Below are 15288 nucleotides of genomic sequence, written 5' to 3'. Positions count from 1 at the left end.
TCTGGGGCTTCGTGGGGGGTCACCACTGTGGAAGCTGGTGCTGTGCTCTGGGATTTGGGGGGATCACCACTGTGGAAGCTGGTGCTGTGCTCTGGGGCTTCGTGGGGGGTCACCACTGTGGAAGCTGGTGCTGTGCTCTGGGATTTTGGGGGAGATCACCACTGTGGAAGCTGGTGCTGTGCTCTGGGAATTTGGGGGGGATCACCACTGTGGAAGCTGGTGGTGTGCTCTGGGGCTTCGTGGGGGGTCACCACTGTGGAAGCTGGTGGTGTGCTCTGGGATTTGGGGGGATCACCACTGTGGAAGCTGGTGATGTGCTCTGGGACTTTGGGTGGGGGTCACCACTGTGGAAGCTGGTGCTGTGCTCTGGGGCTTTGGGGAGGATCACCACTGTGGAAGCTGGTGCTGTGCTCTGGGACTTTGGGGGGTCACCACTGTGGAAGCTGGTGCTGTGCTTGGGACTTTGGGGGGTCACCACTGTCGAAGCTGGTGATGTGCTCTGGGGCTTTGGGGGGGTCACCACTGTGGAAGCTGGTGATGTGCTCTGGGACTTTGGGGGGTCACCACTGTGGAAGCTGGTGCTGTGCTCTGGGGCTTTGGGGGGGTCACCACTGTGGAAGCTGGTGCTGTGCTCTGGGGCTTTGGGGGGTCACCACTGTGGAAGCTGGTGCTGTGCTCTGGGGCTTTGGGGGGATTCACCACTGTGGAAGCTGGTGCTGTGCTCTGGGACTTTGGGGGGGTCACCACTGGGGACAGCTGGTGCTGTGCTCTGGGACGATGACTCTGCACCCAAACCAGGCAGGTCCCCCTGAGCCCATCCCCAGGCAGGAGTCTGCGGTTCCAGGCACATCAGAGCAGGTCTGCAGCGTGTATGGAAAGGGGGGGAATGGGGACCAGTGTGTCCTGGAGTTGGGTCTCTGAAATTGGCCCCTTTACAACACGTTCCCATGGCGATTGTTGACCCCAGGATGGAAATAGGTCAGGAGACGAGTGAAAGCAAGGGTCAGTCTGTTCAAATCACCAGCCTTCCGATCAGCGGTAGGGCCGTGGGAGGTGCCTCCTTTAGGAGGCCCCCCCTCCCCTCCCCCCAGTGCCACAGCCCCTCTCCCTGGAGTTACAAAGGTGACACTTTGGGCAAAGGCGAGAGCCACAGAGGACCCAGCAAATTTGCTTTCAAGGAACTGCTGAGAGTGCGAGTCGGCCCAGGCCAGGCTGCAGAGCCCCAGCGGGAGAGGAGGGGCAGGCAGGCTCTGGGGGCAGCAGACGGCACGCTCGCCCCTCGGCCACACCGAGCCCAGCAGGAGTCCAGCAACACCAGGACGTCTGTGCACTGGGGAGAGGTCCATTGGAGCTGAGCCATCGCCAGGGGCCAGGGCCCGGCCGAGCTCAGAACAGCCGAGCCAGGAGCAGAGGCAGAAGCAGCACAGGACAGGACACCAGGAACCCTGCAAGGGGAGGAGGTGACTGCCAGGGGCTGGGCCTTGGAACTCAGCAGCCAGCGTGAGCTGCCTGCTCTTGGCTGCACAGGAAGGACCCGGGCAGAGTGTCCTTGGGATCTGGTGTGGGTCACAGCTCCTGGGCGCGGCAAAGGGCTCCTGTGGCCCAGGCAGAGCTATCTGACCACCAAACTTTCTCGTGTTCCTCTGGGCACACTGGGCGGCACTTTTCCCAGCCCCTCTGCAGGGAGTGGGACCCGTGACTGCCTCTGGACAGTGGCATGTGGGTAGAAGTCAGAAATGTCAGCCTAGGCCTGGTCCCTGTGACTTCCCACATGCTCCTCTGTGCTCTTGCCCACCAGGAACGTCCCTCCACCCTCAGGGACTTCTAGGTTCCCTGCACCCCGCTGCCCGGATGGACCATGAAGATGGGCCCTGCCCTGCAGACGGAGGACGGGGGAGGGCAGGGAGCCTGGATTCGTGATGATTCGGTGGTGTTGCCTGGAGCCTGGACTGCCCGCCTCTGGACCTCGCTCGAGCGTGAGGACGTGCGCTCCGAGCCGTGCCGGGCATTGTGGCCATGCGGCTAACCTTCTAAGGCATCAGCCTTCCGTCTTTCCAAAGTACCCGCTGCCTTTGACTCGCTGCGCCCCACACTGAGGGCAGTGCAGGGCCCTGCTGTCCGCCCTCACCGCCTCAGTGCCTGGAGCAGTGCCTGGCACGCAGTAGGCATTCAGGAAATTCCTGCTATTACGGGACTGGTCCCCTGCCGGACTGTGGCATTCCCAGAGCTGCTCCTGGATCTGCTTCCTCTCAGTGACCCGCTTCCTGCCCAGGGCCTGCCCACTAGGGGAGGAGGGGACGTGCACCGAGGGGAGAAGAGGACGGAGAGGACGTGAGGCGGGAAGGGCCGGAGAACACGAGGTACCTGCAGTGCTGGCGGTTCCGCTCACGACACCGGGAGACGGGGCACCTGGGGACAAAAGCAGAGGCTGAGGTCTTTCTTGGTGGTGCTCCAGTGGCTGCCACCTGTGGCCGGAGCTGCACCAGGTTCTCCTGGACCTGGACACCACGTTGTGGAGGCATCTAGTGTGTGGCTGGCCCCTTTCTAAACACATTGCACGCATGGGAGGCTTATCCACCTAAGGGTTTTCTCATCCCATTTGACAGATGGGAAGACGAAGGCTCTGTGATGTCAAGGGACTTGCCAGGTTATACTTGCTAGTAAGTAGCAGAGCTGGGATTCAAACCCCAGTCTGTCTGATTCCAAAATGGAAGTTCCTAACCCCAGCGACCCTCACGCCACGCCAGGCTTCCAGTTGAGGGCTCAGTCGAAGGACAGCTCTGGGCGGAGCTTCTGTACAAGGCCGCCTCAGTGACTCCTCCGGAGATGGAAACAGTGATGACACGTGCATGGGCTGTTGTGAGCTTCCCATGTGCTAGTGCATGTGCACGGTTCTGCTCGGTGCCAGCCCGTGTTGTTACGACTACATTACTGTGTCGTAATGTTTTTAGGACAAAGATAAATCACCACAGCCAGGTGGCTCAGTTGGTTGGGGCGTCGTCCATATACCAAAAGATTGTGGGTTTGATTCATGACCAGGGCACCTACCTAGGTTGCAAGTTCGATCCTCAGTCAGGGCACCTTCGGAAGGCAACCATTGTTTTTCTTCCACATCAATGTTCCTCTCTCCCTCTCCCTCCCCTCTCTCTAAAGCCAATAAAGCATGTCCTTGGGTAAGGGTTGAAAATAAACCTTGTCACTCTTCTGGGCTTCTTGACTCCTCTGTTCCGGAAGCCATGACAGCACGGCTACCCGTGGGAGGGTGGGGGAGACGTGCAGGGCAGCTGCAAGGCTCCCGACACCACACCCCAGACACTGTGCCTGGGCTCGAGAAGCAGCCTTTCAGCAGAAAACAAAGTTGGGTTAGGACTTAGCACTCACCCCTAAGGGACTGAGTTGTGGGGACCTGGCAAGAGAGACAAGGAAAAGGGACACATGCTTTGGAATCAGACTAAGCTGGGTTCAAGTCCAACCCCAGCCGCTCACAAGCTGGGGGTTGGGGGGAGCCACTGAATCTCTCTGAGCTCTGGTTTCCTATGAAGCGGACGCAGTCAGGTAAAGATCGAGTTGGTGGATACCAAGCACGTAGCCTGGTCCCCAGCACTCAGGAGCCAGCTCACACGGAAGACGCTGTCGTCATACCCAGGGCGCCTCGCGGAGAGACAACTCGCTGGGCCAGGCTGACTGAGGAGGCAGAAAGCCTCCGCGCTGTGAGCTTGGTGACCCCAGGCAGCTGCGGTTAGCTGCCAGGACCTTACCACTGGGTTTGCCTCTTACCTTTCCGAGTGATGGGCCCCAAGTCCAGCACCAGGGCCGGGTCGATCGCCACCGCTTCACTGCGGCGCTGGCTTCCTGAGCAGAACTGTGGGGATGGAGAGTTCTCATGACGTCACGAAGCGAAGGACCAGGCCTGTCGGGTGTGGCCCTCACTCAGGCTGCGGTCCCCTCATCGTAGACACGTTCACCATCACGCCCCGCAAACCCGGGTAAGGACCGCCTCCTCTCTCTGTTTGCTGACCGAGGGGGCAGGCGACCTCGCCTCTCTGTTGCTGAGCAGTGCCCTCCTGTGCAAGGCTAACGTGAGCAGGCCTGCGACATGAGACACGCAGGAAGCGCCCACACACGCCAGCTGTTAGCAGGCACATCTCAGCCCTGCTACTTTCCAGCTGTGTGGCCCTGGGCAAGGCACTTCTCTGAGCCTATTTCCTCATCTGTGCGATCGGTCAGTAACAAAACCACCTACAGGGCTTTTGTGGGGATTAAATGAGACAAGGCACATGGGCGTTTTAGCACAGTGCCTGACACAGAGTGAGCACTAAAAAAGGCAATTGTCAGTGTCATCACCTAAAATATGTCTGTGTCAAGGAAACCACGTGGACACGGCCCTTCAGCTGGGGACACACGAATTGTACACACAGGCTTTTTGGAGGCTTAAAATCTATCCATTCGTCCTTCTCTCTTTCCTCTTTTCCCTCCTCCCTCCCATGAACCCACCCCTCTATCTCTGCGTCCAGCCAACTTTCTCTTCCCTCCCTTCCTTCTCCCTTCTTCTTTCCCTCCATTTATAGTTCCAATACGGAGACATGGAGAGCCCACCAGGTCCGGCCCCGTGTCAGACTCTGGAGAGAAGCCCAGAGAGACGCTCACCGGCTGGCACTGCTCGCTGAGGGAGTGACAGAGGCGGACCTCACAATGCAGGAAGACTAGGTCGTGGTTCCCGGCGAACATGAACATCTGGACGGAGAACCGGCCTTCGGAGGACACCCCGTTCTCCTCCACGTGGATGGTGGAGTCACGCTGATTTGGGCAGCTGGGGGTGACAGAGGCAAGGGTCCCCTTTCTAGAACCGCTCAGGGGGCCTGAGGCCCTCGACTAATCTTTTACTGCATCCAGTGTCAAAACAGCACCAGAGAGAGTTCCAGAGCCCCAGGCTCCTCCATCCTGACAACACCGGCCTTGATTCCTCGGTTCACGGACATGCTCCCTAAGCCCATGTGGGTGGAGTGTGGGAGCTCAGTGTCTGGAGGGGGACAGCCCGACCCACTTCCAGCTCACTGATCACGAGCAGATGGGGGGTGCTCACTGCTTCCCACTTTCTCATCTGTGGAGATGAGACAGGGATGGGCACTTGCGAGGGTGATGTGCACACTTAGAGAGATGACCCAAGCACACTGTCCGCACACAGCCCAGCTCAGCGATGGACGTGAGTGAGTATCGCACCACGGTGTAAATGCTCCCTCTGTCCTTGTGGTCAACAACAGTCATGACATTTTGTCCCGTGACAGTTGCATGTTGCGGAGTTAGTCCTGACAGCTCTCCATCATTACCTATGAGAGCCCCGCGTTGCACAATGATCCTGTCGCCAAGTTTAAAGAATACCGCAATGAAAAGAGCTGACTTTCCTTTACCCGGCCACTCACTTTGAAGCAATGCTCTCGGCTGGCCGTCAGGAGCGGTGCTCCTGGGTCCAAGGGCACAGGCGTGAAATGTCACGTCAGATTACTTCCAAAGAGATCAGCCAGGCGGCAGGGACAGCGTGACCACGTTCCCCAAACCTCATGTAGGCCACGAACCAGCCCGCAGGTGCCTGATACCTGTTTCTGATGATGAAGTATCTCACAGGGTCATTCTTGTCTGCCGTGGGCGTGGCATAGCAGTTCCGCAGCAGCAGGTTGAACCTGGAGGTGTCCCCTCGCTCCAGGATGGCGCCCACGTACAGCATGGACTCCACAGACAGCTCCACGGCCTCCCCTTCGTAAGGCTGCGTGTAGTTGCGGTCTTGGAAGAGCGCCATCCTGACAGTGAACTCTCCGGCCCCGGCCAGACTGATGTTCACGGAACTGACGCAAGAAAGACAACAGAGTGGAAACGTCGGGTTTTGATCCATAAGAACAAAATACATCAAGCCCCACTTCGGTGTAAGGCTATGAAGGCAAAAGCACATGTTTGATCCCTAAAGGCACTATTCGATCACTCATTTACATCAGCATTTACTAACTTCCAGGCACTAAACTTAATAGATGAGCCTGTCCAGGCTCCTCCAATCCTCCCTGCCCCACAGGTCACAGTGTCTCCTTCTCTCCAAGGGCACACCTGTCTTCTCACCTGCAGAGCGGGCTCGGGCCCTGTCTGTGGGGTCACAATGATTAGGAGAAGTTCTCTTCTGTCCTCCCCAAATCTTCAGTAAGATGCCAGTTTTAACAGGATGAATGGTTTTAGTTTCTACTTTTTATGAACCTTGGGCCCCAATACAATACGGTTTAAGAACCATGTAAGTAGAACATGTGTGATCCTTACAGTCGTGCCATTCAGTGAGCCGGGAGCCAGTGAGGGATGGAGGGCCCCTGGATTCCTGACAGTCTCAGACCCCCTGGCAAGTCTCACAGTGCGGAGGGACTCATTCAACAGGACTCGGACAAAACCCTGCCCAAACGGAACCCACCCAAATCGCTTTTGGTTTCATCTCTGGTGAGTGTTTATCTCGTCAAAGCTGATCCTTAAATGCCCTATCTGCAGGGAAGCCTTCCTCTCCCACCGTCCCCTCATCCCCCACAATTAGGTCAGGGACCCTTGCTTCTTGGCCCCACAGCACCCCATGTTTCTCCTACATTGCACTAATCTCTCTGGTGATTACTGATGTAATTAGTTGTTTAATGCCTGCCTGCCTTCCTCGAGATAAAGAAAATTGTCATGTTTTTATTCCTGAGCATATTTAATTAGCACTGTTTTATGGTGCTACATTGTTTCATAATAACAATCTTTAACAGCCACAAAATACTCTTTGTCTGCCTTGTGCACTGAACAATATATGTGATCCACAAATCTTGTAGAACAGTTAGAAGGATGGAGCGGCCTCCTGTGGAAGAATCGTGGCCCACGCGTGCAGTGAGCGTGACCAAGGTTGGGCCGTACCTTACAATGGGCCGCAGGGCGGTCTGGAGGCTGACTCTCATGTCCAGCGGGTAGGCACACTGGAAGTTGATGTTGAGTTTGGTGTCTCTGATGATGAAGTCATTGACCAAGGAGAGGGTGTTTTTGTAGATGGCATGGGTTTCGTTTCTCTTTGGCACAAAAACAAGACCACGTATATGTTTATGTGGACATGTGTGTAGGTGGGTCCGGAACTCGGGTCTGACTCCCCGGTCAGGGCTTTCAGTCACGCTGCCCCCTGTGTTCTGACCTCAAGGTGACGCTGACCTCGATGGGAAGGGGGGCCCTGGATCAAACACGCACTGCCCGTGGGCCAGTTAGGACCCCCACCCGCAGCCCTCATTAAAATAAGCACAACCACTGTTTGCATTTACTGAGCTCGAGCATCACACCTGTTCTAAGCTCTTCACCGATGACCAACACGTATAATCTCACCCACCTCTAGAGACTCCAACAGGCCAAATGACCTGCCCAAGGCCTCACGGCTCCTGAGACGGTCCCAGCAGCCGAACCCCCAACGCTGGCGGCACAGTGCGAATGCCACTCACCTCCAGGATGTTCCCGCAGGCACTGGCCTGAGCGGGACTGGTCACAGAAATCCAGTTCCTCTCCTCTCTCTGCACGATGCTGCTGCAGTTCTGGTCCCGCAGGTAGGCGCTGACCTGCTCCCCAAAACCCAGGCCTTCCAGCTGACACCTGTCCAGGGATACCTTGATCTCTCTGTCCCCACAGTTCAGCTGAGGCTGCAGACTGTGGATATCTGGAAAGGCGAGAGGGGCATCTGAGCAGTGGACAGGGTCTGGAGGAAGAGGGCACAGCCCACGCCCACCAGGAAGTTAGGCACGACCTAACCAGAGGGCCGAGGCGAGGAAGGTTCATGCCCAGGCCTGCAGTAGGCAAGGTTGGCCTAGAAGCCCGTGGTCTGAGGTTGTCGAGCATTCTAGGTGCAGGTTTGGCAGGGCCTCCATGTCCGGTGCCCCTTGGGGATTAGGGTCTCTGGAGAGACTCCTTGCAGCTCCTGCTTTGCCGAGCCAGCCCATCCGACCTAGTTCAGAACCACTGCGTTCACCCATTCGCTTGCTCATTCATTCATCCGACAGGTATTCAACAAATACTTCATGAGGTTCTATCTGTCATGCACACAACGATGATCAAAGCTGACGAAATCGTACCCTAAAGAGCTAACTCCTAGTAGAAGAAAGAGAAAGTCAATGAAGAGAAATAAAGTTTCTACTGTGTTTATGAATGCAGCACGCATGTACTGACCACCTCCTCCATGTGCTGGGCACACAGCACAAAAGACAACATGGGCCCAGCCTGAGGACCCGTTGGTCTTCTGTGAAACTAACAGACCAGCCACTTGCAAGGATGCAGCAGGGTGAAAGGTCAAACAGGCATGTTCTGGGTGAGGACGGAATCATGGAAGGTGTGGCTAAGTCTGCAGGCCAGTCAGAGAAGGATGGGAGGGAGCTGGAGCTTGGGGGCAGGAGCACGCGAGGGCATCGCAGGGTAAGGGAACAGCAGAGACAGCATGGCCGTGTGAGAGAGGATGGCGTTTTATGGAGACAGAGCTCAGAAATGTAAGAACTTAGAGTAGGAGGGGGAGTCGTGGAGACGGAGAAACAAGCTAAAGCCATAGCACGAAGAGGTTGTGTCTACAGGCCATGGAAACCCACTGAACAGCCACCGACGAAGACACGAGGGGCCCCCCAGTCAGCCAAGAACCTGCCAATGCCCTGGAAACTCATCCAGGTGCAGGGAGGGCATCCACAAAGCCCATCACCTGATGCTGTGGTGGCCCAAACCCACACGCTGGCCCCCTGGGTTCTCACCGCCCAGCGAGCAGAGAGAGGGACACACAGCATCACCTCCCCACACTGCAGCCCAGTTTTCCAAATGTGTTCTGCTTATTCTTGTCCCTCTGCTTAGAACACTCACTCTTCCACGGGGGAAGGGAGTTTGCTCAGAGGAAGGGGTGTTTGTGCCAAAGGCAAGAGTCAGAGGCCCTCATTAGAGACCTAGATGTTAGACTTGTCTATGGATGGCATCCCTTCCCATGAGCCATCTGCTTCTGCTTGCTTATCTCTTGGGATGAGAAGCTCATCACCTCCAGAGCCTGCCCATTTGGACTACACTAATTTAATTCTCACAATAGCCCTGTATACTGAACATTTTTATTAATATCTCATCTCTAGGGAGGTGACCTGCCCCAGGCCCCAGAGCTACTCGTGGCGAACCCAGGCACGGGAGCAGGCCCCTGTCCCCGACGCGCATGGCTGGTGTTTGAACGGTGCTGTCACACTGGCCGAGCCCTTGTCCTCAGAGCCTTCGCCCCTCACGGCCGAGCTCACGCAGGTCGGAGTTGCTCCCTGGGGCCAGGAAATGTGTGGCATCCCCGCAAACACCCTGGCTCTGAGAACTCACATTCCCTGACCTCGGTTTCTCCCCCACTGACTCCGTCCGTACCTCGTCCTGACCCTCTGCGCTCCCTCCTTCCCTCTGTGCCTGCTCAGTGGGCTCCCTCCCAGCACGGCCCCTGCCCTGGCCCTGAGCTGCTCACCAGAGCCATTGAGGACCTGTCTGCAGACACAGCCCCAGGTACCGTTGACAAAGCTGCACTCCTCCTCCGGACGGCAGGTCTGCTCACACCTGTTCTCCACGGTGGCCGGGTCTAGGCGGAAGGCACGGAGCAGTCAGGACGCAGAGCAGGGAGGACCCCAGGCCCACAGCCAGCCTGCCGCTCTGCCAGGGCACAGACGTCCTGCCCAGGTGGTGCAGTCCTTAGTGAAAGAGTCGGCCTTGACGCTGAATTTCCTGACCCCAGCCCAGGGCGGTGCTTACGACAAGGCAGACACTGCTCGGGGACTTGCCTCCTGTTAGCACATCGATCTCCTGGCACCTGTGTGAGGCAGGTGGGGTGGGCAGTGCCAGTTCGAGTCCCAGCTCGGCTATCTTGGGGGCATCACTTAACCTCTTTGTGCCCCAGACCCGCCATCGGGCGAGTATGTAATATGTATCCCGTGCGGCTGCTGAGCGGGTTCGAGCTACTGGAGTGCTGAGGAAGGGGCGAGGACGGACAAACACTGCACGTTCATTGTTGTTTCTGCCGTTGTCGATTTGTTTCAGATCAGAAGATGGAAGCTCAGGGCAGCCTAACTGGCTGCCCAAATGGCACCTACACCCAAAGGAGGCTGCGTTCTTCCTGTTACACTGCACACATGGGGGCGGGCAGGTCTCCCCACATTCGAAATCCAGCTCCTGTCACTCTCTCAAAAGACCTTCATTGGCACCTGTTTCTGCTTATGGGAAGAAAGATTTCTTTCACAATATCTAAAATAGCGGTCAGTGTTTGCTTTGCAGTGGCCCCTATCACGGCAGCGGGCAGAGGGCCCCACAAATCGCCCTCCCCAGAAACCACACCCGCCGCTCAGCATCCAGTCACCTGGGCTTTGAACTGTGTCTGTGAGCATCTGGTTCTGTCCACTTATTCTGTGAACCTGGTGGCAACGTGTCTGAAGGGGTCTGGGAAGCCTGAGAGGGCCTGGGAGTGTGTCGTACTTTGCGTAAAGCTGGACGTAATCGAGCCTGTGTAGTGTGGTTCGGGGGGTGATTTTGAGGTTGCTGAGAATGCTCCGAAATGTTTCCATGTAAATTCATGGTCATTGCTTCCTTGCATCACCTCATTTCAGCTTATGAAAGGGTTCATAGGAACCCTTGACGCTGGGATTTCAGGGGAAACCTGCAAGTATCAGGCGATTTCACCCTGGAATTTGAATTTCTGGTTTTACTTGAGACGTTGGAGGACCCGGTAACCCTTGGGCAGTAACAGGCAGGAGCTGGGTGAAGGCAGTTCTGCTGTCTCCTCCGACCCACTCCCCTCACTCTCCTGACTCCCAGGCCCTGCCCCGCAGCTGTCCCCCAGGTCTCTGCCACTCACCTGTGCAATATCTCAGGTTACAGGAAGGGCTGCCCTTCAGCCGGTACACGTGGTACCCACCCGGGCAGGCCATCACCTGAACCGGAGTGTTCCAGTAGCAGCAGTTGCCCGACCAGTGGGCACAAGCAGAGCGGGTCACAGCGCCCTCCCCAAGGATGGGGTGGCCCCCCTCCAGCCACATGGGGGCGTCAGTCTGGCATCTGCTCACTGGGACGCAGGTCTCCGGCATCCTCGTTCCTCCTTGTCCCACAAAGCGGAACCAACCGAGCAGGTCCCTGTCACACTTAGAGGGTTTTTCTGTGTTCTCTATGCTTCGGGAGGGGTCGTCCAGGCGGGTGTGATTCTGGCAGGGGTCCAAGCAGAGCGGGGGCTCCGGGGCCCCGGGAGCTCCACACAGCAGCTCGGAGCCATAGGAGGTGACGTTGTCGGGGTTTCCGTAACCTGGAAAGCAAGTGTGCCTGGGCTTTACTGAGCAGCCCGGAGTCTCCAGAGCCTGGTCCCCAGCCATCCGTCTGGGTGTGCTAAGGACCTGATGAGGCGCATCCCCATCATTCAACATCAGCCCTCAGCACCTTGGGTCAAACAACAATGAGGCTATTTTGCAGTATTTTATAGGCAAAGAAGGTGAAGGGGTCAGTTAAAGAACACACATGCATGACCCGTGGGCTTGGACAACAGTCTGGGGAGCTCCAAGGGAGGGGCAGCGGGTGCAGGTGGGCAGAGGGATAAAAAGAGGGACACCTGAAATCATGTCAACATTAAAAATGTTTAACAGAGAGCATCGGATCTCCGCCCTGCATCTTGGCTTGGTGGCCCCGCTGGAGTTGGGCAGGGCTCCCTGTTCCGTTCCACGCTGTGGTCCTGTCTGACCAATATTTGCTTTCCTCATTATCCATGTAATACAGACTTATTGGAAACAGCTCAAATGCCATTGAAGTAAGGAAGAAAGAACTGAAAGTTCTCAAAAGCTCATTGCACCCTCAGAAGTAACCATGTGTGTTGTAGGCCCTTTCTATGCACAGGTTTAAAATATAGTTTTTAAAACAGGTTGAATGCAGTACAGCTTTGTCCCCACTTACATTTTTTTCTTCACGTGTCACAGAGACGCTCCCACGCCAGCAGACCCAGCTCTCAGCCGACACGGCACATGTCTGGGCTGGGCAGTGTGCTGTGGGGCCGTCCCGCTCACTGGAGGGTGCTTAGCAGCCTCCCTGAGCTCTGCTCTCCAGATGCCAGCAGCACCCCTTCTCCAGTTGCCTCCAACATTGCCCAATGTCCCTGCAGGACAAACTCACCCCCAATTCTGAACCACTGATGTGACAGGACCATTTCTGATCATTGATCTCAGGTCTTTACCAGGCTCAGGGACTGTGCGTGTGAGGAGCAGAGTGAAGGGGAGGGGACTGCAGACCAGTCAGTCTGGGTTTAACTCCAGCTCCACACCTGCGGGCCTGGTGACCTTGACTGGGTGGTTCAACTCCCTGAAACTCATTTGCAAAACAACACCTGTGAGCTAGTGGTTCCCAAACTTCACCCACTCCCAGCCCTCTGTTCTGCTTGTCTTATTGTTTACTTCATGTTTTTTTTTTCAATGATTTTCTTTTTAATCCCTTTTTCTTTATTAGTTTTAGAGTGAGAAGGAGAGAAAAAGGGAAACATCGATGAGAGAGAACGTCGGTTGGCCGCCCCCTGCATGCCCCCCACTGGGGATCAGGCCCACAATCTGGGCATGTGCCCTGACCGGGAATCAAACCAGCGGCCTCTTGGTGCAGGGTCAGCACTCAATCACTGAGCCACACTAGCCAGGCTCAATACTTTTCTTTATAAATTCATTTCATCCCAAGGAACAATATCTATAATGCCATAGATATGATGTACTAGTTATATTTGTTTAATACGTATAGAGAATATAGAGTCACCAAAAGTTCTTTAAGAGTCTGCTATGCATCCCCACTGTCACCTTGGGGCATCTGTGCCCCATTCAGGAAGATAAAGCCCTAAAGGCGTGTTAGAGAATTGAATGAAATAACAGGTGCGAGACGCCGAGCACAGCACCTGGGTCCTAGCGGACAGTCAGTTCTCTTCTCTAGCTCTGATTTGTTGAATGTGAGAGTGCCCGAAGGACGGGCCAAGTGTGCACCCAAGATAGCACGCTTATGATGCACACTGGAGGGCGTTCGGGGACAGGATTGTCCACCCTCGCTTCTGTACTTGCTTATTTTCAAGAAAGGAGTCTCTACAGTTGTTATTCTTGGATAATTTCCTGCGCACACTGGATTTTCCCAAGGGACGTCATGAACTGAGCCCCTCCTCCCCTCCGCCCCACCCCGTGCCTCCACAGGAGATGCATGCAAACATTTCCACCCCAGTATTAGCCCTGAGACCCTTCCTACAACCTCTGAGATGCACAAGACGTCGATTTGTTGAAGAACCGCAGGAGATCACCAAATGTGGCCCTCACACTTCACAGGTGCGCAAGTAGGTGGAGGCCAGAGAAGGCACTGGCCAAAACCAGGCACAAGGTGACCGTGTGGTTCATGTCCCCATCAATGCAGGCTCTCTGGTCTGCCCATATCTGAACGTTAGCTCCCAAGTCCGGGTCCTCCCACTGACTCAGAACGCCGTCTCCGCCCGTCCCTGCTCACTGCCCAGGTCTGGTGGGCACCTGAGGCCGGTGAGCAGGGCACTCACCTTGCTGCTCTGCAGAAGCCAGGGTCAGAATGCAGGAGGCTGCGGCCAGCCATAGGGCATACGAGCTCAGCATCCTTTCCTTTAGCTGAGACATGCAGACCACTCAGAGGCAGACTTTCCACGCAGCTAGGGGAAGGGAAAGACCAGGTGTGGGTCAGAGCCACAGTGCCCTTCCTCTGGTGTGAGGGCACGGAGGGGACTCACCTCAGTGAGGCACCTTGACCTGTTCAGGTCCCTTGCATACCTTAGATCATTTAAAGCTCTGAGCCACCCTCCAAGAAAGATACTGTCACTGCTTCTACTTTACATATGCAGGAACTGAGACTCAGAACATCGATCTCAGAAATATTCACTGAGCCCCTCCTGTGGGCAAATACTGGACAGGAAGTGAGCTAGTTTGCTTAAAGCCACAGACGTGTACAAGGAGCTCCGTCATGAAGGGCTGCATTGTTTGAAAGCAGGCGTGACCTGCAGAGAGGAGATGGGACAAAAGGAAGAGGAGACTTGCCAAGAGGATGAGGGGACAGCAAGAAAGCCAAGGCCAGCTCCGAGCCAGCTGGCTCCCGAGAAGGCCCTGGAAGGTCTCAGGTCGGTTCCTACTCAGGTGGAGGACCTTGAAAACTGGAGAGAGGAGAGGTAACAGCTGCTCTCTGGGGCTGTGTGTGCCCGGCACTGTGCTAAGAGCCCCGGACGTGCCCTCCGTGAGTGAGGATCTCTGTGAAGGTGGGACCAGGTCAGACAGTCCATCACTTGCTCTTAACACAGGGTCTGGCACCCAGGGGTGCTCAGGGAAGGTTTGAAGAGGAATGTATAGAGCAATGGGGTGGTGGGTAGAAGCACACCTCTGTGAAGAGCTTACCAACACTCAAATTAATACCACTCTGTGTTTGGAGAAACCCTTCCCTCGAATGGGAAACCTCCAGGTGGCTGCTGAAGCCTCTGGGAGGCTCGGCTCAAGACCGACACCGATCCTAGGAGGGGTGCCGTGGACGTGCCATGGGGCACTCGGGACCGTCCGAGGGACATTCAGAGCGCTGGACAAGGGCCAGGGCCCAGACTCCCTGCTGAGCTCTGCAAGGTCCCAGAAGCAAAGGACACTAGCAAGTCCAGTGGGTGCAGGGCGTGGGGAGCCCCCAGACCCCGGGAAGGCTGGCGGAGCTGCAGCAGGACTTACCTCGGTGAGAACACAGAGCTCCGGTGGCCGTGGAGCACGGGCCGCCGGGTCGTCCTTTTATGGCAATGCTCCAGCCATGTGGCTCCTCACCATTGGTGCTGCGGCCGCTGGAGCAGCCCCAGACTTGTTGGCTGCAGGCAAAAGACGGTTTATCACAAGAGATGATGAAAGAAAGGCCCTTGGCCAGTTTCCCTCCGCAGTGTAAACACTTCAGGCAGCTACTTCTGTATCAGCAATAGCAATGCAGCCTCCCCCTGTCTGCAGGGAACGTGACCCTAGACCCCAGTGGGTACCTGAAGCCACAGACACACACACACGATAAAGTCTGATTCATAAATGAGCACAGGGATCGATGTGCTACGAGCGATGCCACGGGACAGTTCGGACGGCACGCTGATGGCAGGTGAGGGTGTGCGCTGCTCACACGGCCCCGGGCTGCAGGACTCGCCCGGCTGGGAGACGCAAGGACCCGAGGGAGCGACTGGGCTCCGTGACCTCAGGCTGTGGTGGCCTCCTGACGGCGTCAGAAGGAGGATGTTTGAGCCACGAGGATGGC

The 15288-nt window shown here is 56.3% G+C and overlaps 1 protein-coding gene across 2 annotated transcripts; it reads right to left on the bottom strand.

Moving 5' to 3' along the window:
* Nucleotides 1-1386: 1386 nt before the first annotated feature.
* Nucleotides 1387-13655, bottom strand: LOC118642484 (pancreatic secretory granule membrane major glycoprotein GP2-like). 2 transcript variants are annotated; one of them, XM_036280280.1, is made up of 10 exons: nucleotides 13559-13655; nucleotides 10868-11308; nucleotides 9491-9601; nucleotides 7479-7690; nucleotides 6913-7061; nucleotides 5595-5840; nucleotides 4648-4810; nucleotides 3778-3862; nucleotides 2365-2409; nucleotides 1387-1445 (listed from the first exon to the last, which is right to left on the bottom strand). In XM_036280280.1, exons 1-10 carry the CDS (start codon nucleotides 13650-13652, stop codon nucleotides 1387-1389), a joined length of 1605 nt encoding a protein of 534 aa, XP_036136173.1. In that variant the 5' UTR covers nucleotides 13653-13655. The 2 variants fall into 2 exon arrangements, with proteins under 2 accessions (XP_036136173.1, XP_036136172.1); XM_036280279.1 differs by lacking the exon at nucleotides 10868-11308 and having other exon boundaries at nucleotides 13559-13652.
* Between the last annotated feature and the right edge of the window lie 1633 nt (nucleotides 13656-15288).

Source organism: Molossus molossus, unplaced genomic scaffold (assembly GCF_014108415.1).
Source record: "Molossus molossus isolate mMolMol1 unplaced genomic scaffold, mMolMol1.p scaffold_m16_p_3, whole genome shotgun sequence".
NCBI classification, from domain to species: domain Eukaryota; kingdom Metazoa; phylum Chordata; class Mammalia; order Chiroptera; family Molossidae; genus Molossus; species Molossus molossus.
Note: the sequence above shows the minus strand (reverse complement) of the source record. Positions and strands in the feature narration are given on the sequence as shown.